Consider the following 26,337-nt stretch of genomic DNA (forward strand, 5'->3'; position numbering starts at 1 on the left):
CTATTACCACTTGGACTAATTCATTATTGACTTATTTACACTTTTTATTCTTGCATTGGACATTCATCTCATCATTTATATTTATTTTTAATTTTTTTTGAAATATTTATATTTATTTTTATGATATTATTATAATTGTAAATTTAAATAAATTCAATCTGACACGTGTATTCGTGCACACAAACTTATAAAACTTATTTAATATCTAACCTGGGCAACGTCGGGTCTCTAAACTTATTATTACAACTTATTATTACACAAAGAAGAAAAGTAAGCAACACATTATTCTTCTCTCATCGGCGCCGATCTCTTCCTCTGCCTTCTTCAACTCGATCTTCCTTCCCCTCTCAGGTTAACCTGTTTTTCATTCACCGATTTTTGTTCTAATCTTATAAAATTTAATTTTTTTTGTTAGTATTATTGATGTTGTTTCGAAACAGAATCAATCGATTTATTGATTATAATGTTGTTGATGAAATTATTATTTGTTGAATTAGGTTTGAAATTGAGCGTAAGTAATCATGTTTGGTGTTGTTAGACGAAGGGTTGCTTCTGGAGGCACATCTTCGGTGAGTGAGAATTCTGTTTCACTATTCTTTTTTTGCCTATTTTTAAATTTTTGCTTGTTGATTTGTGGATTTTGAAGTTGTTAAGTTGTAAAATTTAAGTGAAAGCTGATACCTTTGTTTTATATACTTCAGTTGCTGAAAATTCGGTCCGGCACAACTAGAGTTTCTTCCATTGTGGACAAAGAGGTATTTTTTCTGTACCATAATGTTTTAATATTATCTTTTTCTTCATGTAGTGTATTTTGATGTCAGAGTGAGTTTTGTCATAATCACTACGCGAGCCACTGTGTGAGGTGAGCCATTTTGATACCAAACATACACGAAAATGATTGCCTGACTATTATTTTTGGAATGCGTGTTTAAAATTGCAACTCACTAATGTTGCTAAAGTTTTATGGTTGTGACCATGTTTGGATAAAAAAATTATTTTGCAGCTTATAGCATAAGTGCTTATTTTGCAACTTGTACCCTAATGTGTAAATGTGTTTTGTTCCTTGCTATAGGATGCTGATGATTACCAGAGTTTTATTTTTGAGATGTTTAAAATTGCCACTCGCTAATCTTGCCGAACTTTTATGATTGTGACCCTGTTTGGATAAACAACTTATGGGGTAGCTTATATAAGCGCTTATCATATAAACGCTTATGAATAAGCTGTTTTGTAACAATATAAAATAAAGTTAAATTGATTTTGTATAATCTACTAGATGCTGTGAAGCCCCGATACTTCAAAATAGATGACGTACCGTATCCCCTGCGTATCCTGCACCGATACCTGCCTGATACTTCCCGATACGTATCCGAAGAGTATCCAAATATTAAATTTTATTTTTAAAAAAATTAATTATCCGATACTTTCCGATACGTCCCGATACACACGGATACTTGTGTTTTTTATATTATTTTGATTTCTATTTTTTTTTAAAAAAATAAGAATAAAAACATTATATTACTATAATATATATACATTTCCTTTATCTTTCTTTGGTGCCAATACGACCCACACCACACCACACAAACAATTGCATCTTTCCCTTTCTAAGAAATTAGGGTTTCAACTTTTTCTTCCAAAGTGGTCACCGTCCACTTTGGCCACCGTCGAAGTCTTGGTAACGGACGACTTTGGTATATATTGCGTATGTAATTGACTAATGACCACTCTCTTAATCGTCAATATTATTTATATTTATGTTAATGTGCTACGAGCCTGGTTTCTTGTGTTTGTTAATATAGTTGCATATTAAAAAAATGGTTATAATTATATTGTACATTTAATTATATAATTTTTTTATTAACGTATCTCAGCCGTATCGTATCTTGATTTTTGAAATTTTTCCGTATCGGCGTATCGGTGCAGTATCGTATCCGTATCGTATCTCGTATCCGGGCTTCCCAGACTAGATGTTTTCATAAGCTATCTTAGAAAGCTTATGAAAATATACTGAAAACAACTTATGAACATCAGAAGATGTCATTAGCTGTTTTTTTTTTTAATAAGTTCTTCCAAACATTGTCACAAGTGCTGATGCCAGTAAATAAACTTAAATAAGTGCTGATGCCAGTAAATAAACTTAAATAAGTCAATGCAAGTTTGTCATGTATATGATAAAAAAGAATTGTAACTTTAAGTCATGCAAGACTCCCATCCTGTGTTCATCTAGTTATTTCATTTTGTAACTTCTTCTGGAAATAGAGATGTTAAATGGACACAGATGATTGACAAAAATATGGCACCCCATTGTGTATTTTAGTAATCCGTCTAAGCACAGTGTAGGATGAAAAAATGAGATAGAGATAGAGCTATACCGTGTCATCTACGGTGTCTAAACTTGTGTTTAAATAACACAACTCTTTGAAAATAATGTCTTTGCCCGTGATTCTAGATTTTTCTATGGTTTGAAAAGAAATTGGTGAAAATTTATTATGTCTGTGACTGGTTCACTCCGGTGTTTGGCTTTTATTTGGGTTCTCTTGTGTGAGATGTTTGTGCATGTAATTGTGCAATTTCAACATGGTAGTGCAAGGACATCCCTTTTACTTGGTTGAAGTTATTAAAGCATGCTATTTGCTAATTGATTGTGGTGAAGCATTTTTTATCAACTTCCCACATTCGCTAACCAGACACTGCTTAGAGTACAGACTACACAATACAAAATTTATTGGGATAATTTTGTTCGGTGTGGAGGATGTCCTATTACTGTTCTTTTCTAGTACACGCACTTGCTTCTCATATCTATATTGAATTATTCTCTTCTATAAAAAAAATTACATTTATTGGAATGGTTAGCGTACCTGCTAATGTGTTTTATCTTTGGCTTTTCATCTCTAGGGTGTATGTCCTCATATTTTCATTGTCAGAGTACTTTGTTTGTGTTTAGGATTTACCTATTAGTTATTTCCTTGGTGGGTTCTTACAACTATTTTTATTTTGTTTAAGAGATTGCATTAAGCTCAGGAGGATGTGGGAATATCCGAAATTTCTGTCGTATAACACCTGGTACTTTTGTGTTATTTTTTTTTAAACAAAATTTGTTAGCTGGTACAGGTTAGATGATTATGCAATTGTGCAATTCACGAACAATCCTTTTTCTTTTTGCAGGATGCTGGATTAATTCAAAACCTATAAGGTTAGTGGTTCCTTTATTAGTCATAGGCAGTATTACTGTACGATATTTATTTTGTAAAAACATGTTGGCTCATAACTAGATAAATGAGTCAGTTATAGTAATATTTAGTTATAGTAATATTTAAGTGGCGGAAGCCATGACAAATAAGATCAAGCACTCCAAAAACCATCTAACGTTAAAATCAGGTTTGAACTTTGGATCTTCAACAACAGACATACGTAAATAAATTTCTCAAATAAAAATAAAATAATTTGTGAATATTTCCATTTCCTAACCAAACAGGCTATTCAGGGGAAGGAAATGAAAAAATGGTAGTAAAATTAATTGTTAGAAAATGAAATAATGGAATTGTTCTCAACTGAGCAAACTCTTAAATTTTCATTATTATAGATCAAAAGTGTAGTACTATTTCTTTGCCTTCTATGTTTTTAGCTGCCATTTTTACACTTTTTCTTGTATGTTGATAGTTTTTTGTTATGCACATTAGCGTATCATATCGTGCATTCATTGTCGGATGATAGCCAGGCTTTTACATTTAGTGGCTCTTTTGTTTTGGAAGGAAGCATGGAAATTCAAAATATGTATTTTCTGTAATATACTTTCATCTATACTCAACATATTTTGTTGATTAACTTCTCACATGTAGTTTGGTGTGCAACAGTAATAAGTCAACTTTATTGATCTATTACTATTCAGGTGAAGAAAATGAAAAAATGGTACTAAAATTAATCATTAGAAAATGAAAATATGGAATTGCTCTCAAAATTGAGCAAACGCCTAAATTTTCACTATTATATATCGAAAGTGTTTGCACTATTTCTCTGCCTTCTATATTCTTTACTCCTTAGCTGCCACTTTTACACTTTTCTTGTATGTTTGTAGTTTTTTCTTATGCACATAAGCATCTCATATCATGCATTCATCCTCAGATGATAACCAAGCTTTTAAGTTTGGTGGTGTTACAGTGTTAGTAGGGGCATTGGTGTCGCATACAAACACATTAGACGTCATTCTTTTTAGGAAAACATGGAAATTCAAAAAATGCATTTTCTGAAATAAACTTTCATTTACACTCAAACATATTTTGTTGATTAACTTCAACAGTAATAGGGCAACTTTGTTACTTCAACCTGCGTCCACTCTTTTGTGTGTGTCTGTTAATGTAATAATCTGAAATTCTATGGTTACAATTTTTTCCTTATTCTTATTGCCACCAATTGATTAATAAGTGAACAGAATGGAAAGAGTAGTTGCTGTTTCTTATTGTCAGTGGTACTGCTCTGATAACCTTATTACTATGCAGGGACATTTTTCATCAAGAGGCTTCCATTCAAACATGGAAGCGTTCATTTTCTTCAGATAATGGTGAGATATTAACGAGATTGTCAGTTTTCTGTCATTTAAAATACCTATATAGTTCAAGTTTATCTTGTGTTCATTAAAGATAACTGCTCATGTGTTATGGCTATTGTAAGAATTTTAACTTTTATGAAAGAGGAATATTTTCACAATATCATGGTTATGATGTAGAGTATTGCAAGAGAGTATTTCTAAAATTTAGCTACTGTATAACTGATTTATTGTAATAGAATTTAGGATGTATTGTTTGCTTGAAAAGAAAGTGTATTTCTATCCAGCATGGTATAGAAGAATGACAATCCTTGGGAGTTGGGTGATTGGTCTGATCATGAATTTTCAGAATTATAAACAACCTGCTTAACTTAACAACATTACATATTACATTTGTGAAGTTATGTTCTATTGTGTGTGCGTTTTGTTGTTTTTTGAATTTTCTAAAATGCAGTTTTATTTAATTAGTAAGAGTTAGGACCAAATTTTCCTGTGATTGCTAATATTTGATTAGTGTAATTTTTTTTCTGGCATTTATGTTGTTCAATGGTACTCTTTTGATTGCTTATCTTTTTAAATATCCTTTTTTATTTGTGATAAAGGAGATAATGTTGATGTTGTTGTCCCTCCATTGGCTGAATCCATCGAGGATGGGACTCTAGCAAAATTTCTGAAGAGTATGTTAACCAACTCTATATACATTTTGTTCACAGTTACTTGTTATTTGTAGTGGTTATTAGTGACTGACTGTCATATTTTTTGTTTTGATGTATGGGAGCAGGGCCTGGTGACAAGGTTAATGTTGATGAACCAATTGCTCAAATTGAAACAGATAAGGTGTTATGTTTAAACAACATTCAATTGTTTCTGTGAAGGATTTGGATGGTTATGATTGAATCCAGTTTTCTTTGTTCCCAAATAATCATTAACACTGTTTTCCTTGCTGCTGTATTAGGTGACAATCGATGTTCCAAGTCCTGAGTCAGGTGTGATCCTGAAGGTACTGTTTAATAGATTCAGACCATTTTTACTCCCACAAGCCATCACATGAATTCTAAAGTTATTGCTCTTATTTTATTAAATTTTGTTCATGTGATATATTCAATGATGTGCAGCTTCTAGCCAATGAAGGGGATACTGTTGCGCCAGGTAACAAGATAGCAATCATTTCAAGGTCTGCTGATGCTACAACCCACGTTGCACCATCTGAGACTGCACCTGAGAAACCTGCTCCTAAGCCAGCCCCAAAGGCTAGTGAGCCGGAGGAGAAGAAAGCTCCTAAAGTTGAAACTACAACAGAGAAGCCTAAAGCACCTGCTCCACAAAGCTCTCCAACTGAGCCACAGCTTCCTCCTAAGGAAAGAGAAAGACGAGTGAGTTATTGCGATTGTTATAGCTTCATAAATTATGTTTACTATTTTTATTTTATTTTAATGTCTGCCTTCATTTTCAAGGTTCCTATGACAAGGCTTCGGAAACGGGTTGCTCAACGGTTGAAGGATTCCCAAAACACATTTGCTATGCTGACAACCTTCAATGAAGTTGATATGTAAGTTCTGTTGATTGTCAAATTGTAGCAGAAGCTTTGAGTATTGCCTCAAGATTTAGGGATTTTCATGTGTGCATATTTCCTATTACACCCTCAGGTCACTATTATAAGCAAAAATTGACATTTTAGATTCATTCATTAAATGATGTATGTGGTCTTTAATATAGACCACATACATCATTTATTGAATGAACCTAAAATGTTAAATTTTGCTTATAATAGTGACCGGAGGGTGTATGCATTATTTGTGATGTCTACTTTGAATTAGAATATCGGAAACTGTGGGCATATTTATTGTGGTACATACTACATAGTAGTCTAAATTTAACAGTTCTTAACCCATATGATGCGCCTGCCAAACCAATGGTGCATTGCTATTGTCTGGAATCTGTCTATTTTCTTGATATTTATGTTACATCAGTAGAATCTGTTGCACGTTCTCCCAAGTCCTACACGTCATAGTAGGTGTATGTTCCTTATTTTTTGTTGTTCAGAAAAAGTGGGGATGGCATCTGCATACATATGCACTTGGGGTGAAACTTTATCTTTTCAAACTTATTCTACTCAATCATGGGACTTGCCATTGATTTTGTTTTTTTGTCTGGGTGAGGGAGAGAGAAAACCCAGTTCTTATGTCGAGTAACATGATAGACAAGGGGCGACTCCATTTGTTTATTATCATTTATTGGTGCTATACTTATTATACTGGCTTTGTATATTGAATTGCTATTATCATTCTCTCCCTGATTGATCTGCAATTTATAATAGGACTAATTTGATGAAGCTCCGTGCTGATTATAAGGATGCTTTCGTTGAAAAGCATGGAGTCAAATTGGGACTTATGTCTGGGTTTATCAAAGTATGTTCTCAAATTATGGACGTATAGATTAAATGATCTTTCTCTCTTTGTATAATTTTTTCTATGTACTTACTTTGATCTTTTTGGTAGGCTGCTGTCAATGCACTTCAATATCAACCAATTGTAAATGCAGTCATTGATGGGGATGATATTATATACAGAGATTATATTGATATCAGCATAGCTGTTGGAACTCCGAAGGTTTTCTTCAGTCACCTCAACCTTCCCTTATTTACTATTCCCTCCGGTCACTATAATTAGCAAAAATCCAATTTTCGAATTCATTGAATAACCGATGTATCTGGTTTATATGTAGACGAGATAAATCAGCAATTCAATGAATCTGAAAACTGAATTTTTTCTTATAATAGTGACCGGAGGGAGTAAGTTCTTATTATGTAGAAAATCACGGTGTTGGGTTTATTATACTTTTGATGAAACATAACCATACATATGTCATTGATTTACGTCAATTGACGTTGTCATTACTGGTTTGAAATTTTTAAGGTTGGATTGAAGGAGCTAATTAAGTATATATTTGCTTTTTTTTTGCTTGCCTACCCAGGGACTTGTTGTGCCTGTCATCCGAAATGCGGATAAAATGAACTTTGCGGATATAGAAAAACAGATCAATGTTTTTGCAAAGAAGGCTAATGCTGGAACTTTATCAATTGATGAGATGGCCGGAGGCACTCTTACAATATCAAATGGTGGTGTTTATGGCAGTCTTTTGAGTACCCCTATTATCAACCCACCTCAGGTTTGCATGTTCTGCTAAGAAGTCACTTATTATGGTTTTTATTTTATAGTACATTCTTAGGTTTATGGTAATATTTAATCATTGGCTGCTCTCTTCTTCAAATGATCCCCATGAAATATGTTTGATGACAAGAAGTAGGACGAACCATCTGGAATTTCATGCGTTTTGTGTCATGTCATGTGACCAGATGCATGCCACTAGTAACTTATCAAAATGAATTTTGTTTTCTTTATTACAATCAGTAAAATTAAAAATGCCTATCCAAATATTCCGCCCTTTTCCTTACCAGTAGTAAGATTTGGATAATTGCATTGCTTTTCTTTTCTTTTTAAATGATGCTGATTGTTAGAAATTCTACACAATTATTTTTTTTGAAAGAAATCTCATGCAGCTATTGTTTTTGGCAGTCGGCAATCTTGGGTATGCATTCAATTGTGAGCCGTCCCGCGGTTGTTGGAGGAAATGTTGTTCCAAGGCCACTGATGTACATTGCTCTAACATATGACCATAGAATCATTGATGGAAGAGAGGCAGTGTTCTTTTTGAGACGGATCAAAGATACCGTGGAGGACCCTCGCAGGCTTTTGCTCGACATATAAAGTGAATCTGAAAGGCAACGAAGTAAATTAAAACTCTTAGAATTCTAATATCATAATGGGTACCCTTTTGTTTGGGCCTTGAATTTGCGGTGTGATTTACAGTCTTTATTGAGCAAAGCTCTTGGGATCAAATCTCAAGTTATTTGACATAAAGCATGTTTGTACTTCCTTTTCACCTATCCCTCTAAAACTAGAGGGTCACAATTTTTGCCTCATAAATTGTATGAAACAACTACGATGCATATTATGGGATTCTTCCTGAAGTAATAATGGGATTTAATTTCATTTTGTACTTTTCACAAATATTTTTTCACACAATTCCCAACATGTTTAAACAACACCCTGAATCATCAGATATGACTCATGTAAGGGGTGTTAATGTAACGAAACCATGGCATGGAACCCAATTTTTTTTTACCCTCTTCTGCAATTAAGTTTATTTAAATTCCATGTGCCGGTATGTTTTATGCTACATGCTACTTTTTTAAGGCATTCTAGTTCTGTTATTAACGATAATTAAGCTCCACTGACTGGATTTTGTGGACATACTATCCCAGCCCTCTTTCTTTGTTGGGAATTGGAGAACGTAAACACACTCAAGTGTATTTTAGTATAGTTCTCAATGTACAAAATTCTAATAAAAATAATAGTGGTACAAATTTAATGTAGGAATTTTATATATTTCAATGAGTTTCGACTAATGTAAGACCATCTAAGTTGTAAAATCACAACTATTTTGCAGATATAGGCATAAAAGTTACTATATTAATAGAGCTACTTTATTCCCAACTAAGTGGTAAAATCACAACATTGTGGTAAAATCACAAAAAGCAAGTGTAGATAACTTATCGTAATAATACGACCCAATTTATTGAGGCTGCTAATCTGCTGCAATACTCTAGAATTCGGGATCAAGACTAAGGCTCTAGTTGATAAGCTGCTTTAATGAGTTTTTCTTTTACTAGCTTATCACGTTTTTAGACAAGCTGTTTTTCTAGGGCTCTATTAGTACAAATTATAACTTGTCGATTTTTCTTTTAATTTTACTCTTTTTATTTTACTCTTTTTTTTTTGACAAACTTTTAATTTTACTCTTATTTTCTTCGTTGTAAAAATAAAACAATAATCAACAAAATATTTTCATATCATTTCATATTTATAAATTAATGCAACATTAGTTTTATCAAATATCTTAATTCACATTAGTGAATAAGATATTTGACATTGTAAACTCAATTCACACTAGCTTATCCAATGTCAAATATCTTATTCACTATCCACTAGCTTATCCAATGTCAAATATCTTATTCACTATCCACTATAAATTCATGTACTTTCTATTATCAACTATCCACTATTTTTTTTTATCAAACAAGTCCTAAGATTGAAATGCAAGGCATCAATCTAATTGCTTTTTGTTTGTCTAAATCTAATGGTTGCTTATATTAGCCTTTGTGTTGAAGGAATTTGCTATTTAAGCCCTTATCAATTGCTCACAAGCACCTTGAATTTTAGAAAGTATCCGTAGCGATAATTTTTTTTTTAATGGCCCCAACGATAGTTAATTACCGTTCGCTGCTAAACAAGAGTTATAAATCGTTGAGTGAAGAAATCATGGTTGGCCATTGGCTTGGAGCATTTGAAAGCAGTTACCAACAAATATTATTCTTGCACCGAACGATAGTAAAATATCGTTCAATAGTGAATTGCAGTTAACTATCGTTGAAGGTAATTTTAAAATTTTAAGGTGAGCAATTACTGAGTGTCTAAAGTGCAATATTCAAAGTTGAATTGTTGATTGAGCCTCTCTTTTTGACATGATATTAATAAAAATTGTTTATCTCACTTCAAAGGTTGCTAAAAAGCACATGGAAATGAATTTAATACCTGCAATTGTAGTTAACTACACAATCCGTAGTTAACTACGTTCGTTGCTTAATTTTTTCATTTCGAGCAAACGGTAGTTAACTTCCGTTGAGATATTTTGGTCATTTTCATGTATTTTTTTAGCAACTTTTGAAGTGAGAAAAACAATTTTCCCTATTAATTGGGCTTATTAATCCTGTTTTGTATCACGTGGAATACAAAGTGACGTATGTGAAAGAAGCTTCTTTGGTACACTTTTCATCCTCATTCTCCCGCCCAACACACGTTCTGTGTACTTGCCTGACAGTTCGTGTTCCTTCGTTCATCCGGAAGAAAAAAAAATGTCAGCAAAAGAACCAAACAATTTCTGCATATACGATTCTCGTATTGCAACATTGGTTTCTCCAAACTCACAAGAACTAGTTTCAATACAAAAAACACTAGCAAAGTTCCTTAAACCCTGTTCCAAAAACACTCCAACATTGCATCATTCTGAAACAGTGTCTCAAATGAACCATCTTCATCCTAAGAAACTTAACTTCAAAGGTTGGAAAAATCCTCAAACAAAATGGGGTGATTGGTTTGAAACATTAACAGGAAAACACGGTTTCACATGGAACCAAACAGGTCTCTGTGATGCCCTTTTGTCTTCTCTATACAATTTTCCACGCAACCCATCTTTGATTCTTGCTTTAGTACAATATTGGTCTCCAAAAACCAACACTTTTGTTTTTCCATGGGGTGAAGCAACTATCACACTTGAAGATGTTATGATCCTTGGTGGATTTTCAGTTCTTGGTGAACCGGTAACACTTCCTCTTTCTTCTGATTTGCTTTCAATAGAAGCTAAATTAATCGAGATTCGAAGGAGTGTGTCGAAAAGCAAGTCCAAAAAGGCAGATCATAATGCTTGGTTAAAATTTTTCAAAGAGGGGTTAGATGCAGAAAGTGACAAACTTTTTGAAATTGAGCATGTGGGTTTTCTTTGTTTATGGTTATCAAGGTTTGTTTTTCCTTCTTCTTCTTCTGATTCTATTATCGACCCGCGTGTTTTTCCGATTGCCATTCATTTGTCTAAAGGTACAAGAATGGCTCTTGCACCTTCTGTTCTTGCTAGTATTTATCATAACTTGAGTTTGCTTAAAGAAAAACTAGTTTCTTCTTCTGTGAAGGATTTGAATTTGAATGTTAATGGTCTATTTCAACTTGTGCAACAATGGTTATTTGAAAGGTTTCCAATTCTTGGACCTAATTGTCCTAATGAACTAAAGAAGGGTGAACCTAGAGCTGCAAGGTGGCACAAATTAAACTCTAATCATCAACATGCTAGTATTGAATTCATTTTGTCTGTTTTGGAATCAAGAGAGAATTTTCGGTGGTGTCCTTATGTTGTTGATTTGAAAAATTGGTGCTTTGTGTCACATTACAAAGAAAATGAACAATATGTTGATGGTTCAAATTCTGAATTAGCAGAAGAGTTGAAGTGTTTTGGAGTGTGTTTGTGTGCTGATGAGCTTGTTGGTTTGGATTGTGTTGAGAAGTATATGCCATAGAGGGTGGGAATGCAGTTTGGAATGGATCAAGATGTTCCACCTAGTGAGTTCACTGTTTTGAGTTCAAGTTACAAGGGAAAATTTAGCTTTTATGTTCCTGCAAGATGTTACAAGCCTTGTTTGTCATTGGAATATCACAGTTGGTGGAAGAAATCAAAGATGGATGATTCTGATTTGTTGATTGATAAAAATTGTATGTTAGATGTAGTGATGATTGCAAAGCAATATTCTGAAGAAGAAGAAGAAAATCATGTATCAATTGACTCTGTTGAAAGTGGTTTAAAAAGGAAATCATCAACCAATGAAGAAAGCAAGGATAAGGAAGTGGATAGCAATAGTAGTATTGTATTTGTAGGTGAAGATTTAGTCGTTGAAGAGGGTGAGAGTGAGACCAAGAGATTGAAGAAGAATGAACAATCATTCAATTGTGAATTCAACAATGATGCTGAACATTTTGAAGTATTGTTCATGAGTGGAAAAGGGAAAAGACATGTTGTAGGAACTTGTGACAATTCTTTGGATGTTGAAGATTATGCATGCACCATTCTAGGGACTTCTTCTCATCCTATAAGGCTATAAATATTGATTATTACCTAAAATAGCTTTTCCTTTTGGTACTTTTTGGACAAAAGATAAAAACTAAAGGCATGATGGAAAATGATTGGAACATGGGTTAGTATTGTTACTCTTTTAAGGACTTTATTTGAATGTAAACTTGGTGCACCCACTGAGACTCATATGTACACAAAAATATCTCCTATTTTTATGGCTCAAAGGAGTTTAGCTGTTTTAAATTAGTTTCCTAAAATATATGTTTTCCTTTATATTATATAGATCATCTCTATCCAAGAGCACTTGAATGAGATTTTAAAATATGTCTTCATCTTAATAAGAGGTCTTGGGTTTGAATCTAGTTCGAGAATGCAGTAGTCTTAGATTTTCTTGAGGGAGATCTTTTGCCACGCATAGAGGTCCTACTCGGCTCGAGGGATTTGTCACCCCTAGAGGTCCTACTCGGCTAGAGGTCCTACAGTAGTGTTAAACTTTCTTGAGGGAGAGCTTTTGCCACCCACAAAGGTCATACTCAGAGATTTGTCTTTACAATTACGATACTCGGTTCAAAAAAAATAAATATAGCAACATCTCTACTAAACAATTTCTTTAGTTCAATATTCTACTAGACATATATATCATAGTGAAATAAATTTACGATGTATAATTTAAATAACATAATGAGTACTCACAACTTTGAATCTTGAATTATGGCTGGTCGCGATTCATAATACTCCCTCCGTCCCTTAATGTAACCACCCATTTGATTTTATTTTTGTCCCTAAATGTAACCCCCTTTTCAAGTTACTAGATGCATTTATTACTTTTTTCCTAAACATACCCCTAATTAATACTACTAACTTGTTTTGAAATATGAATAGTCAAATTTAATACACATACAAACAAAGGACAATTTGGTAATATTAATACACAAAACAGACACATTAATTACACTGACAACTTTTCTTAAGAAATGTGAAAAATGCAAAGGGGGGTTACATTAAGGGACGGAGGGAGTAGTTTGTAATGAGCAAATTATTTATTTCAATCTGATTCTGATTTAAGTCCACAAATCTGTATAAAAAAACTGTTCCCGCTTTATACCTCTCATTTAGGACATGTTGATGCATGATTCAGAATGTAAACGTGATTTTCCTACAATCAAATTCCAATTTTGTTATATTTGGTTTACTTTGTATCAGAATTCTTTTTTTTTTTTTTTTTCTTTCAAAGCAGCCTCTGCCAAGTAGTGATAAAATAGATTTTAGGTTAGATTGAAAATGGCACACACAAATTTAAGTATAGCTTGCTTCTAGAGTACTTATATTAAAAAACAAATCATCTTCATTTTAAACATATAAAGATTGTTAAAAATCAATTTCGGTAAAAGCTTGTAATTGAATCATACACTTTTTTTTTGGAAAGGTTGCTATTGATTAAAGTTATTCTATGCCTCATTGGGTGTTAGAAAGGAAAGCATAACATAATTCTTTACCCAATCATTTAACTTTCCATAAGCAGCCATTAAGAACAAGGTACAAAATAAGAGTTTGATTTGGAGGATTCAAACTTCTTACATTTTCACCATCGAAACCAACATTCAAGTAGTTCTACAAAAATGTTACAACTTTTATTTGCACTTTTGTCAATAGAATTAACAGTAATTCTAATACTATCTTTTGCAAATCCAATACGAAAATTAATGATGAAGGTGTTAGACCTTTTGAAGCGTGGAAGGGGTCCATTAATCATAAAAACAATAGCAACCACTGTATTTGTTGTATTTGGCTCCACCATATATACGATACTCAAAATCCATAAACGTTCAATGGATGTTGGCATGGTTAATCCAACAGAGGAGGTTCTAATGGCACATCATCTCTTAGAAGCATCTCTTATGGGTAAATTGCTTTAAAATATTTCCTTATTTTTCTTTCAATACTAGCATTACTATTGTGTTACACAACATAAAGATGCATTTATCATGGATTATAAAAATAAATAATTTATGTATTCAATAATTTAGATTGTTTTTCAAAGGTAGAATTTATTTTGTACATGTTTGTTATAAAAAATCACTTTTAATTTTTTTTTCTTTCTTTCAGATTCTTTTTTTTTTATAAGAAATAGATGAAAACTCCTAAAATGACATATTCATGCAACACTACTACATTAAAACTAAGACATCAAATGGATTGACTTGATGAATAGTTTTTTTTTTTTTTTTTTGAAATATGACTTGAAGAATATAATGATTTTCAATTTCCATATCCTATAAAATATGGGAATATTGCACAGGTTTCTCTCTATTCTTTGGATTGATGATCGATAGGCAACACTACTATATTAAAGAGATCACTTCATTGAGGAAGAATGTGGAAAAATCAAAGAAACAAAGCTACAATCATGAACCTCCAAAGAGAAGAGAGATAGAGGAAACTGAGAAGAAAAAGGATAATTAAATGGAATGAACGATATATCTGTGTACTTCTCCTAAACATGTCTGTATGTGTACTTCATTTAAATTATTTATTCTACTTTTTAGTAAACAATTAAAGAATGAAGCCAAGAAACTCCCAAATCGAGAATTGCATATCAAACAATTTCTTCCATATTATCAAACGTTTTTTTACATTATTTTATTATTTGAGTTGTACTTATATATGTTTTAGTTTATTATTTAAAATATTATATTATCTACTAACAAATTATCTACTAACAATATATAAAAATTGAAATACACCAAAATTTCATAATCATCCTTATTTAAACTCACGATCTCCTTAATTTTATGTCCATAATGGTCATTTTACAAACTTTAATTTATTTGTTTTTTAAACAATTAATTACGGATAATGCTCATCACAAGGGATAACTATGGAACTCATTTATTTGCTTTTTAAAAATTAATCACGGATGATTGGCTCATCTACTAACAATATATAAAAATTGAACTACACCAAAATTTCATAATCGTTCTTATTAAAACCCATGATTTCCCTAATTTATGTGCATAATAATTTTGCAAATTTAATTTATTTGTTTTTTAAAAAATTAATTACGGAAAATGCTCATCACATGGGATAACTATGGAACTGATTTATTTGTTTTTTAAACATTAATTACGGATAATTATATTGTCGCATCTTCTACTAACAATATATAAAAATTGAAATACACCAAAATTTCATAATCATCCTTATTTAAACTCACGATCTCCTTAATTTTATGTCCATAATGGTCATTTTACAAACTTTAATTTATTTGTTTTTTAAACAATTAATTACGGATAATGCTCATCACAAGGGATAACTATGGAACTCATTTATTTGCTTTTTAAAAATTAATCACGGATGATTGGCACATCTACTAACAATATATAAACATTGAACTACACCAAAATTTCATAATCGTTCTTATTAAAACCCATGATTTCCCTAATTTATGTGCATAATAATTTTGCAAATTTAATTTATTTGTTTTTTAAAAAATTAATTACGGAAAATGCTCATCACATGGGATAACTATGGAACTGATTTATTTGTTTTTTAAACATTAATTACGGATAATTATATTGTCGCATCTTCTACTAACAATATGTAAAAATTGAAATACACCAAAATTTCATAATCATCCTTATTTAAACTCACGATCTCCTTAATTTTATGTCCATAATGGTCATTTTACAAACTTTAATTTATTTGTTTTTTAAACAATTAATTACGGATAATGCTCATCACAAGGGATAACTATGGAACTCATTTATTTGCTTTTTAAAAATTAATCACGGATGATTGGCACATCTACTAACAATATATAAAAATTGAACTACACCAAAATTTCATAATCGTTCTTATTAAAACCCATGATTTCCCTAATTTATGTGCATAATAATTTTGCAAATTTAATTTATTTGTTTTTTAAAAAATTAATTACGGAAAATGCTCATCACATGGGATAACTATGGAACTGATTTATTTGTTTTTTAAACATTAATTACGGATAATTATATTGTCGCATCTACTAACATATACTAACAATATATCTTGTCTACTAACAATATATAAAAACTGAAATACACCAAAATTTCATAATCATCCTTATTTAAACTCACGATCTCCTTAATTTTATGTCCATAATGGTCATTTTACAAACTTTAATTTATTTGTTTTTTAAACAATTAATTACGGATAATGCTCATCACAAGGGATAACTATGGAACTCATTTATTTGCTTTTTAAAAATTAATCACGGATGATTGGCACATCTACTAACAATATATAAAAATTGAACTACACCAAAATTTCATAATCGTTCTTATTAAAACCCATGATTTCCCTAATTTATGTGCATAATAATTTTGCAAATTTAATTTATTTGTTTTTTAAAAAATTAATTACGGAAAATGCTCATCACATAGGGATAACTATGGAACTGATTTATTTGTTTTTTAAACATTAATTACGGATAATTATATTGTCGCATCTTCTACTAACAATATGTAAAAATTGAAATACACCAAAATTTCATAATCATCCTTATTTAAACTCACGATCTCCTTAATTTTATGTCCATAATGGTCATTTTACAAACTTTAATTTATTTGTTTTTTAAACAATTAATTACGGATAATGCTCATCACAAGGGATAACTATGGAACTCATTTATTTGCTTTTTAAAAATTAATCACGGATGATTGGCACATCTACTAACAATATATAAAAATTGAACTACACCAAAATTTCATAATCGTTCTTATTAAAACCCATGATTTCCCTAATTTATGTGCATAATAATTTTGCAAATTTAATTTATTTGTTTTTTAAAAAATTAATTACGGAAAATGCTCATCACATGGGATAACTATGGAACTGATTTATTTGTTTTTTAAACATTAATTACGGATAATTATATTGTCGCATCTACTAACATATACTAACAATATATCTTGTTAAAAAAATATATACTAACAATATATAAAAACTGAACTACACCAAAATTTCATAATCTTTCTTATTAAAAAACTCATGATTTCCTTAATTTTATGTGCATAATAGTCATTTTGCAAAATTTAATTTATTTGTTTTTAATTTTTTTTTACGGATAATGCTAATCACAAGTATAACCAATGTCCACGGCTAACTATGGAACAAATTAGCTTAAATATCACTTTTGGTCCTAGTTTGATAGAATTCCCAAATTAGTCCTTTAAATTCAAAAGTTTCAATTAGTTCCTCATAGTAACACCAAAGAAACCATTTCAATTAACACGGTGTAGATATATATATTAACTACACTCGCACAAGATGAACAAGAGGATAAAAAGAAGATACAAGACATCGTAAATATGCGGTATCCAAAAACCAACAAATAAAACACCGACACAAACTTCAAGATGAAATTAGAAAGGAGCTTCATCGTTTTTTATACATTTCAGATCACAAATTAAGATGAAATTATAAGTTAAGAAAAATCTTAAAATCAATTAAATATAACTAAAAATATACTATACCCAATAACTTCAATTACGGAGTCTTTTTGCCTTTTTGGGGTAAACTCCAATTACGAGAGCTTTCACCTAGTTCTATTTCATGTTAATGAGGATATCTGAGTAACCAACCTGAGATAAGTGGAGTTGACAAGATGGTTTAATTGAAACCCCTATAAGTAGGAACAATTCGTGTATATATGTGAGTATGTTTAGTGTAACAGATCCCGAGATAGGAGGGGGTGCCAATCAAGTTCATGTATATAGGAATAACTTGGTAGCTACCAAGAAAGTGGTAATTGTCGTCAATAGGGATGAGAATAGGCTAGGCTAGGTCAGGCTTTGATAGGCATGAGCCTGGCCTTCGAAAATATTTGCAAGCCTAAGCCTGGCCTATGACCTTTCATAGGCCTGGCCTGTCCTATTGAAAAGTCTGACATGGCCTGGAAGTCTATTTACAGGCCTACTTCTTATTAAAGTAATTAAATATTCAATTTTGTCTACTTCTAAATAGGCCAAATTGGCCTTAAAGCCTATTTCATCGTAAGACATGTCTATTGCTATAAGACCTTAAAAACCTATTTCACTATAAGGCCTCAAAGCCTATTTAAAAAGTCCATTATTTTAGTTTTTTCTTGATTTTTATTCTAATATAAATTATATTTTAATATAAATAAAAAATATATATTAATAATATGCATAAATAGGTCGGCCTATCAGACTTCATAGACTTTTTTTGATAGCCTAAGCCTGGCCTTTTTTATAAACAGGCCAGGCCAAGTCAGGCTTAAGCAGGCCAGGACGTAGGCCCCTGTAGGCCGTCCTGGCCTATTCCCAACCCTAGTCGTCAAGGCGGTGGAGCACACATGTGCTCTAGTGATATTTGAAGTGGTTCTATAGTAGGACAAAATAGATGCTTATCACTTCTTGTGCACCACTGGTGCAAGAGGTCGGGCTCTATGTAGCACCACATGGACTGACAAGGCGATCACTTTGATGTTGGATGACACAGTGAATAATTGGGTCGGGTCTTTTAGCCCGCATCATTACATAAATCAAGTTACTACAATGTCCTATTTTCAAAACAAAAAAAAAATCTAATCAAAATTAGGCTAAGATAATAATTCCATTAATTTCTTAACTCATATTGCAAATGTTTCATCACTATTATCTTTCACGGAAGTAAGTTTCCTCGCCATTATCTCTTCCTCTTAAAAAATAAAACTAGAGAACTCATCCCTCCCCACACGAAACCACGTTACGTTTACCTTTTTACTTCATTTACGGTCAACCCTGGACTCCCCGCACATAAACAAAACCATCGTTGGAATCCTCACGCCATCCTCTATAAAGACCATCCATTCATCTTATAGAACTGTCATTTTTGCTTATTACATAACCACCTTCACAACAAAATTTTAGCCATTGTAAGCCGTAATTGAGAAACTAAACCGACCATCTTCTCACCCATGAGGTCTGAATTAAAACGCCAAAATTTAATTATTGATAAAAGAAACTTCACCTTCCACCACTTGGTAGAAAATCTCCTCCCCTGCATCAGAGTTGTTTTTAGCAGTTACGTTATCTTCTTCTTTTACTCTTGGCGAGTTTTCTTCATCAATTTCTCCTTTAAATTAATTTTCCCCAATTTTTATTTAAACTTTTTTTTTTAAAGTTCACCATTTTTAAGAGAGATTTGTATCTTTTTATTGTTTGAATTTCTTTCATTTCTCAAGTTATGATTTGAAATAAAAAAATGGTAAATTTTTATTTGAGGTATCGAGTTTCTCCTTTTTTAATTAAGGAGAAGAGGGATTTGATTGGAAGTTTTTTGAACTTCTTTCGGTTGATTATGTTTATGATTATGTTTGTGAAAATAGAGAACATTTGTTTGATGAGTAAGAATTGATTGAGGTTGTTTGAAATAGATCAATCTATATTATTTTACAATTTTTTGTTTTTGATTTGTTGTGTATTTTTCGGTGAGAGTTTTGATTGTAGATCTTGAAGTGTGATTATTTATCATCATCGTCGTCGTCGTCGTCGTCGTTGTTGTTGTTATTATTATTATTATTCAAATTCAATGGAAGCATCTAATGACAAAACTCTTTGCTTGGTATGTAATTTTTCCTTTCCTTAAATTTGAATGTTTTTTTATTTTGATTTATACATAGGATTTTTATCTTTGTTGATTTATCTATATTATGATTGTAGTTCCCTTTTCTGCAACTATTTTTTTCATTCTATATATTTTCTATTATTTTATGCTTATAATTTTTTTTCTTTATTTGTCAAAACAAATCTTTAGTTTATTGTTACAAGGAAAATCTCACTATGATGCTTTTCAAGATTTTGCAATTGGTTTGTAGGAAGAAAGTTTAGTTTAAGGTCTTTTTTATGCTTGCAGATGGAAAAAAGGACAAGATCTGTGCTAATGGAGGAGAATACTTGGACCCATGAAGGCTCGATATAACTATCCTAATATCATTGGTGTAATTCAACCGAGAACTTTCTTGGATTCATCAGTGTTGAATGGAACTATATTGATATTATTCAGGTGAGATAAATTTTTTGAAACGTCTTGGTACATACTAATCATCCATATTAGATATCTACACAAACTCACACCTTTTTAGATATCATTTATCATCATTTATCAAATATGCAAATTGAAAATTCAAAAGTCATTTTGAATAGTTACGTGATTTATGCAGTGTGCTTCAAAAGAAAAGGGGAATGAAAAGCTTGAGTAAAGTCTTTAAATTATGGAATTGCCTTTCTTTTCCAGCAATAAAATACAATTTATGATAATTATACATTATCAAGATAATTACACAATGTTGGAAGTATGTTGCATTATTTATTTTTGAAAGGAAAGTATTTTGCATTATATTTATCAAGAATTGATAATCTCGTAAAAAAGAATTGATAATCTCATATTATATGTGCATTATTTTAGGAAAATAATTGTTTATTTAATTGAATAATTATTATATATGATGTTGGTAATAAAAAAATTACGTATATTTTGAATTATTGTAAGTTCACAAATATTTATGGAGAAAATTTATATAAAAGGTTCATGATTTTGAATAATTGCTAATTTTTCTATTGGAATACATATTTGAGTTTTTCCCATAAAACATATTTACATAGAATTTAAAACATATTTACATGGTGGCAAGCGAGATTGGGGTCCATAATTAAGAGTTGATCGCCAGAAGAAGGTTTGGGTGAAACATTGGTTCTCTAGAATGGGATTTCATTCATATTTTTTTTTTGTCAATATAATTCGTTGTAGCAATGGGTTAACATCAATGTGGAAAGAGCATATAGATTCTCATGTGATCAATTACTCATGAAATTTCATAAATGTGAGGATTAGCCATCCATACTAGTCATCCTCAAGATTTATATGTTTCAATAAGAGAGACAAATGTACAGAACCATGTGATCTTTTTAGTTATTTGGATTCACAATTTCCCACAATATAAATTCTTAAAGGCCATAGATGATCAACCAAACCATTCCCCATCATGATATAGTTTGTATATTCAATTCAACAACCAAGACTAGAGTTTTAAGGTTAAAAAAATTCATGGTTTGAATAGCTCAAAATAAACAATGTTGTGCTAGGATGATGGAAGAAATAAGTTAATGTTGAGTTGTTAGAGAAACTGAACCATTGTCTTAGAGAATTAGATATACCAAACAACCGAAATTAAAATTAAAATTTAAGAAGGGCTTTAAAGATTGTAGAAAGGAGATGAGTCATTATATATTTATGACATAGATGGTTAAAATATAAAAATGGGATGTGGAACTACACATCTCCTCTATTGATGACATCAAATTGATTTCTGGGGGTTAATTTTCCATCTTCCACTCATTATGAATCAACGTTATTTGATCAAATTTGTGATGATTTTTTTTAGATGGTTTACATGTGTTATATGGGACAAGAAATCGAGAATGAGTGACACTACTTCTTTAGATGCACAAAAGTGGAAGAGGATTGGCATGAAGATGGGATGTGGAACTAGAGAAGAAAAATAAAATTCTTAGAAAAGGAATATGAGCTTAAATATTGAGTATTGAGTCATGTTATTTAGTCTTGTAGGTTGATGTTTCAACATAAATGTACAGGACCAAAAAATTAATATAACAAAAAGTTTCCGTAATCTTGTTCGTGTTTTTTATCTTTCCGCAAAACAAGATCGAACAACATTAATTGTTGGCGTTTATAAGAATTTAAGATTAAAAACAAAACCATAGTTATATTTGTTGTTATTTGTCACATATAAATTTAATACTATAACATTGACATAAACATGCTTCTTTTAATTATAACATAGAAATCATTCATTCCTTTAATGCAACATAGAATACAACATCATTCATAAGTACATAACAACAATTAATAATAATCTTATGATATAAAATGATAAATAAGTTCACTCTCAATGTTGGGTGAGGGTGTTTATGATATTGATCATACTAATGATCAGGGATCTTTGGTGAGTTCTCCTCAGGAGACCCAGAGGAGAGAAGTGCCGGTGGTTCTGGTCTTGGAAAAAGACACCTACCAAAAATGCATGGAGTCGCAAGAGGACATGGCCTTCCACAAGCACCACAGTTTAAAGGGTTAAAATTTGTGTTTACACACACACCCCAACAACAATGCCAACTACCAAACCTTGGGCAAGGAAGTCCACAAAACCCACAATTGTCTGCATCAAAAGAAACATCAACACACCGGTTTCTACAACATACACGTCTTGGTGGAGGTTCTTCTGTTTCACATATCTCTGGTTGTGTAGCACAGTTAGGTGATTCTTGATCCTCACTAACGACCTCAACTTCAACACTGGTGTTGGTGAAATTTTTGTTCGCGTTGTCTTTCGGAGTTGTTGAAATCAGATCTCCCTCTATTTCAATTAAAAGCACAAGAAGCAACACAATTGGCACTAACTGTTTTGCTAGAGTTCTCATTTTGAAAGTCGTGAGAATGCTATGCTTTTTGTTTTTGTGATGAGAAGGCTACGATTTGGAAACCTCTATATATAAGAACTAAAGTGAAATGATCATAGCTTTTGTAACAAGCTTGAAGGTCATGTTTTTCTTACATGTAAGAGATGACAACCTTGATTTTTGTTTGCTTTAACTCTAATATATGTCTGATTCCATTTTCGAAAGATTCGAAATTGATTTTAGATGTGTATAGTTCACTTTTATGTGATTACACAATTTTTTTTTTTGAAAAAATAATTACTTTTATAAAATTTCAAATGTATTTTTTTTTATAGTTTTATACTAAAATGAAAATTTGAAAGGAAAAAAAAAACTACTTAAAAAATGGCTTTTTATCATAGCTATAATTGGTATTATAAATTCTAATTCAAGTTATTTTGAACCTTAAAGTATATGAGATTTCATTTTGTTTACGGAACATAGTTATTGGTTCATATATAACCACCTTAAGTTGAATGATCATTCTTTATTTTATATTTTCAAACAAACAATTTAAAAGAAATTGTCCAGCTATATAAAAATTAGGAGAAAACGTGATTGGAATTATAACTGTTGCAGAAAATGTGTGCCTTGAAAATACTTTTAACATTAGGTGGAATATTTAATGGTGAGTTTTTTTAGTTCAATTATTTTAAAGGTGAATATGAATCCTTATAAAAAGGTAAAGTACTAACGTAATTTGAGAAATGATTTTCTCCTCCCACATGAAAATTGCATTGTCTTTTGAAAACAATGTAACCACCTTAGAAAATTCTCTGTGAAAGTAATATAGATTCGAGGCTTTTAGCTTTACATGAATACATCTAAATATAAATAACTATAGATATAAATTATTTTTAGCTTGATTTATTTTACACGGTTAATTTAATTAAGAACCATTTTTATGACAACCTAAAATAATAACACAATGTTAAACACAATGAAAGAAAAATTATAGTCACAACAAGAAATTTTTGCTTTTGCGTAAAATGTGATTTATCACGTGTATTTTGTTAAAACTTTGAACACACACAAACGAAGAAACTAGGTGGATCACTTAGTGGTGTGTTTTTTTAGTTAAATTGATGATGAATCTTTAAAATATGATAAAATACAAGCGTAATTTGGGAAAAGATTCTCTCATGTCACATGAAAATTGCTTTCTCTTATGAAAAGATGAAAAATACATTAGAAAATTATAAATAAAGTTATCAAAAACCTCGAGGCATATGAGATTTTGTTTTGTTTACGAAAAATGATTGTTTGCTCATTTAAGCCAATGTTAAGTTGAATGCTCCATACATGACTTTATCTTAAAAAATAATATACTTTACAAAGGAAAAACAATTCAAATTGAGATAGAAGTTAAATAAAGATTAGGAGAAAAAAGGACTTGAAAAGAAATATTTTGCTTAAAATGTGACTTGCCATGTGTAATGTGTTAGAACATAAACCACACAAAACCAAAACGCTAGTTTAAATGTTGCAATGTGATTTTATTTAATAACTTAATATTGAAGAGAAGATATCCTAAAATTAAAGTAGCGAAATGGCGTAGTTTATGTGGTGATACAATTGGTGTTGTGCTTTTTTTTTAATCTTGAATAACGTTAAAAGAATACTAACTCACATGAAAATTGCTATGTCTTTTGAAAAGAGGGTAACTATACGGTTAATTTATTCAAGAACCAAAATTTGCAACAACTTAAAATAATTACACAATTTTGAACACCCTAAAAGATAAATTGGAGTCAAAACAAGAAATTATTCCTAATGTGTAAAATTTAATTTAGTAAGTGTGTTGTGCCAAAACTTAAAATTGTTTGTAACATCTTTTGAAAAGATAAAAACTACTAGAAAATTCTAAATCAAGGTATTATAAACCTTAATGCATTTAAAATTTCGTTTCGTTTATAAAACATAGTTGTTGGTTCATTTATACCCATGTTAAGTTGAATGATCAAACTTGATTTTATCTTCATATATGAACAACTTTTAAAGGAAAAACAGTTAACCAAAGAAAAAAAAATAGGAGAAAAATTGATTGAAAAAAACCTCTGACAAGTAGTGCTAAAAATATTCTAGAGTAAAAATATGAAAAAACAGTAATTCGATAAAAGGTAGGAATTCAATCACAAACTTTTTATTTTATTTTTAGAGATGATGCTATTGATTGAAGTAATTCTATGCCTCCTTGGTTGTAAAAAAGGAAAGCATAGCATAATTCTTTACCAAACCTTTTCACTTTCCATAAGCAACCTCTAAGAAGAAGGTACAAAATAAGAGTTTGATTTGGAGGATTCAAACTTCTTACATTTTCACCATTGAAACTGATATTCAAGTAGTTCTACAAAAATGTTACAACTTTTATTTTCACTTTTGTCAATAGAATTAACAGTAATTCTAACACTATCTTTTGCAAATCCAATACGAAAATTAATGGTGAAGGTGTTAGACCTTTTGAAGCGTGGAAGGGGTCCATTAATCATAAAAACTATATCAACCACTGTATTTGTTGTATTTGACTCCACCATATATACTATATTCAAAATCCATAAGGGTTCTAATGGCACATCATCTCTAAAATATTTCCTTATTTTTCTTTCAATACTTGCATTTCTAAAAATCACTATTTAAAAAGAAAGAAATAGATAAAAAAAAAAAAAATTCTTCAAGAGAAGCTACTCAAAACAACTTCTTATTTGATACAATTTTTAATTTTTTTTCTTCAGATTCTTATAAAAAAAAGTAAATTTTTTTATTACAAATAGATGAAAACTCCTAAAAATGACATATTCATGGTTGGACAATTCATTTCACTCATTCAAACTAAGACATCAAATGAATTGACTTGATGATTAATAGATACTTCCTTAACCTTTCTCCTAATGTATTATTTCATGCTACTCTTAAAGGAACGGTGTCAGAAGTTATTGATGATGGAGTCTTGCGGCTGCCACCCACTCTCACAGCTGTTGGGGACATTCAAAACTATGTTGACAACATAATTTTACCAACAGCTCAGCTCCCGGATGAATTGGTGTGGCGACACAGTTCAGATGGGAAACTTTCATCGAAGCAAGCTTGTGATTTTATGAGACCTCGGGCTCCCTTTATGCCTGGGCCGAACATCTTTGGAGCTCAGCAATCCCTCCCTCTCATTCTTGTATTTACTGGAGGCTTCACCATAATAAAATGCCAACGGATGAAAATCTCAGACGTCGAGGATGCATTGTAGTGTCGGTTTGTAGCTTGTGTATGGCCACAGATGAGTCTTCGGAGCACTTGTTTCTTACGTGTACATTCGCCAATCAGCTTTGGGACTGGATAGGTAATAAGCTTAATTGTTTTATTGATTGTTCTACTGTAGATTCTCTTCTATATTGTAGACCATCTCGATGTTCTTCGCAAGTGTCGGATATTTATATAGCAGCGGTATTACACACCATACATTCTATTTGGTGGGCTCGGAATTCTGTTCGCTTTTCCCATGGTGCGCTGATAAGTGTTTAAAAGTGATATATTTCATATAGGAGTTTAGGCATTTTAGTGACT

General features: G+C 31.3%; 3 protein-coding genes, 1 long non-coding RNA gene and 1 pseudogene across 4 annotated transcripts; 4 read left to right on the forward strand and 1 right to left on the reverse strand.

The window, feature by feature from the left end:
* The first annotated feature begins 272 nt into the window (after positions 1 to 272).
* LOC146924999 (dihydrolipoyllysine-residue succinyltransferase component of 2-oxoglutarate dehydrogenase complex 1, mitochondrial-like) lies at positions 273 to 8,616 on the forward strand. Its single transcript, XM_085709976.1, has 15 exons — positions 273 to 351; positions 498 to 569; positions 702 to 755; positions 3,009 to 3,066; positions 3,169 to 3,196; positions 4,500 to 4,561; positions 5,149 to 5,223; positions 5,328 to 5,383; positions 5,502 to 5,546; positions 5,662 to 5,919; positions 6,001 to 6,095; positions 6,864 to 6,954; positions 7,045 to 7,155; positions 7,520 to 7,714; positions 8,122 to 8,616. The coding sequence occupies exons 2-15, from the start codon at positions 522 to 524 to the stop codon at positions 8,311 to 8,313; spliced, it is 1,368 nt and encodes a 455-aa protein (XP_085566102.1). The 5' UTR covers positions 273 to 351; positions 498 to 521; the 3' UTR covers positions 8,314 to 8,616.
* A 1,875-nt stretch (positions 8,617 to 10,491) lies between these two features.
* On the forward strand, positions 10,492 to 12,390 carry LOC146925000 (uncharacterized; annotated as a pseudogene).
* A 1,107-nt stretch (positions 12,391 to 13,497) lies between these two features.
* Positions 13,498 to 14,929, forward strand: LOC146925001 (uncharacterized). Its single transcript, XM_085709977.1, has 2 exons — positions 13,498 to 14,185; positions 14,583 to 14,929. The coding sequence occupies exons 1-2, from the start codon at positions 13,903 to 13,905 to the stop codon at positions 14,744 to 14,746; spliced, it is 447 nt and encodes a 148-aa protein (XP_085566103.1). The 5' UTR covers positions 13,498 to 13,902; the 3' UTR covers positions 14,747 to 14,929.
* Positions 14,930 to 18,617: 3,688 nt separating this feature from the next.
* LOC146925002 (uncharacterized) lies at positions 18,618 to 21,953 on the forward strand. Its single transcript, XR_015011003.1, has 3 exons — positions 18,618 to 19,888; positions 20,180 to 20,329; positions 21,708 to 21,953. It is a non-coding gene; the product is annotated as an uncharacterized LOC146925002 (long non-coding RNA).
* A 162-nt stretch (positions 21,954 to 22,115) lies between these two features.
* Positions 22,116 to 22,779, reverse strand: LOC146925003 (uncharacterized). Its single transcript, XM_085710978.1, has one exon. It carries the CDS (start codon positions 22,762 to 22,764, stop codon positions 22,270 to 22,272), a length of 495 nt encoding a protein of 164 aa, XP_085567104.1. The 5' UTR covers positions 22,765 to 22,779; the 3' UTR covers positions 22,116 to 22,269.
* Between the last annotated feature and the right edge of the window lie 3,558 nt (positions 22,780 to 26,337).

This window comes from Medicago sativa, chromosome 5 (assembly GCF_051527215.1).
Source record: "Medicago sativa cultivar Bolivia chromosome 5, Bolivia_mono, whole genome shotgun sequence".
In the NCBI taxonomy this organism is placed as follows: Eukaryota; Viridiplantae; Streptophyta; class Magnoliopsida; order Fabales; family Fabaceae; genus Medicago; species Medicago sativa.

What these genes read in the sequence shown, in the direction of transcription:
- LOC146924999 (XM_085709976.1), top strand. Translation starts at nt 522, where the DNA reads ATGTTTGGTGTTGTTAGACGAAGGGTTGCTTCTGGAGGCACATCTTCG. An exon ending in TTTCTGTCGTATAACACCTG is followed by an intron (nt 3,067 to 3,168) that starts GTACTTTTGTGT and finishes TTCTTTTTGCAG; the next exon opens with GATGCTGGATTAATTCAAAA. An exon ending in TCTAGCAAAATTTCTGAAGA is followed by an intron (nt 5,224 to 5,327) that starts GTATGTTAACCA and finishes GTATGGGAGCAG; the next exon opens with GGCCTGGTGACAAGGTTAAT.
- LOC146925003 (XM_085710978.1), bottom strand. Translation starts at nt 22,764, where the DNA reads ATGAGAACTCTAGCAAAACAGTTAGTGCCAATTGTGTTGCTTCTTGTG.
- LOC146925001 (XM_085709977.1), top strand. Translation starts at nt 13,903, where the DNA reads ATGTTACAACTTTTATTTGCACTTTTGTCAATAGAATTAACAGTAATT. An exon ending in CTTAGAAGCATCTCTTATGG is followed by an intron (nt 14,186 to 14,582) that starts GTAAATTGCTTT and finishes AATATTGCACAG; the next exon opens with GTTTCTCTCTATTCTTTGGA.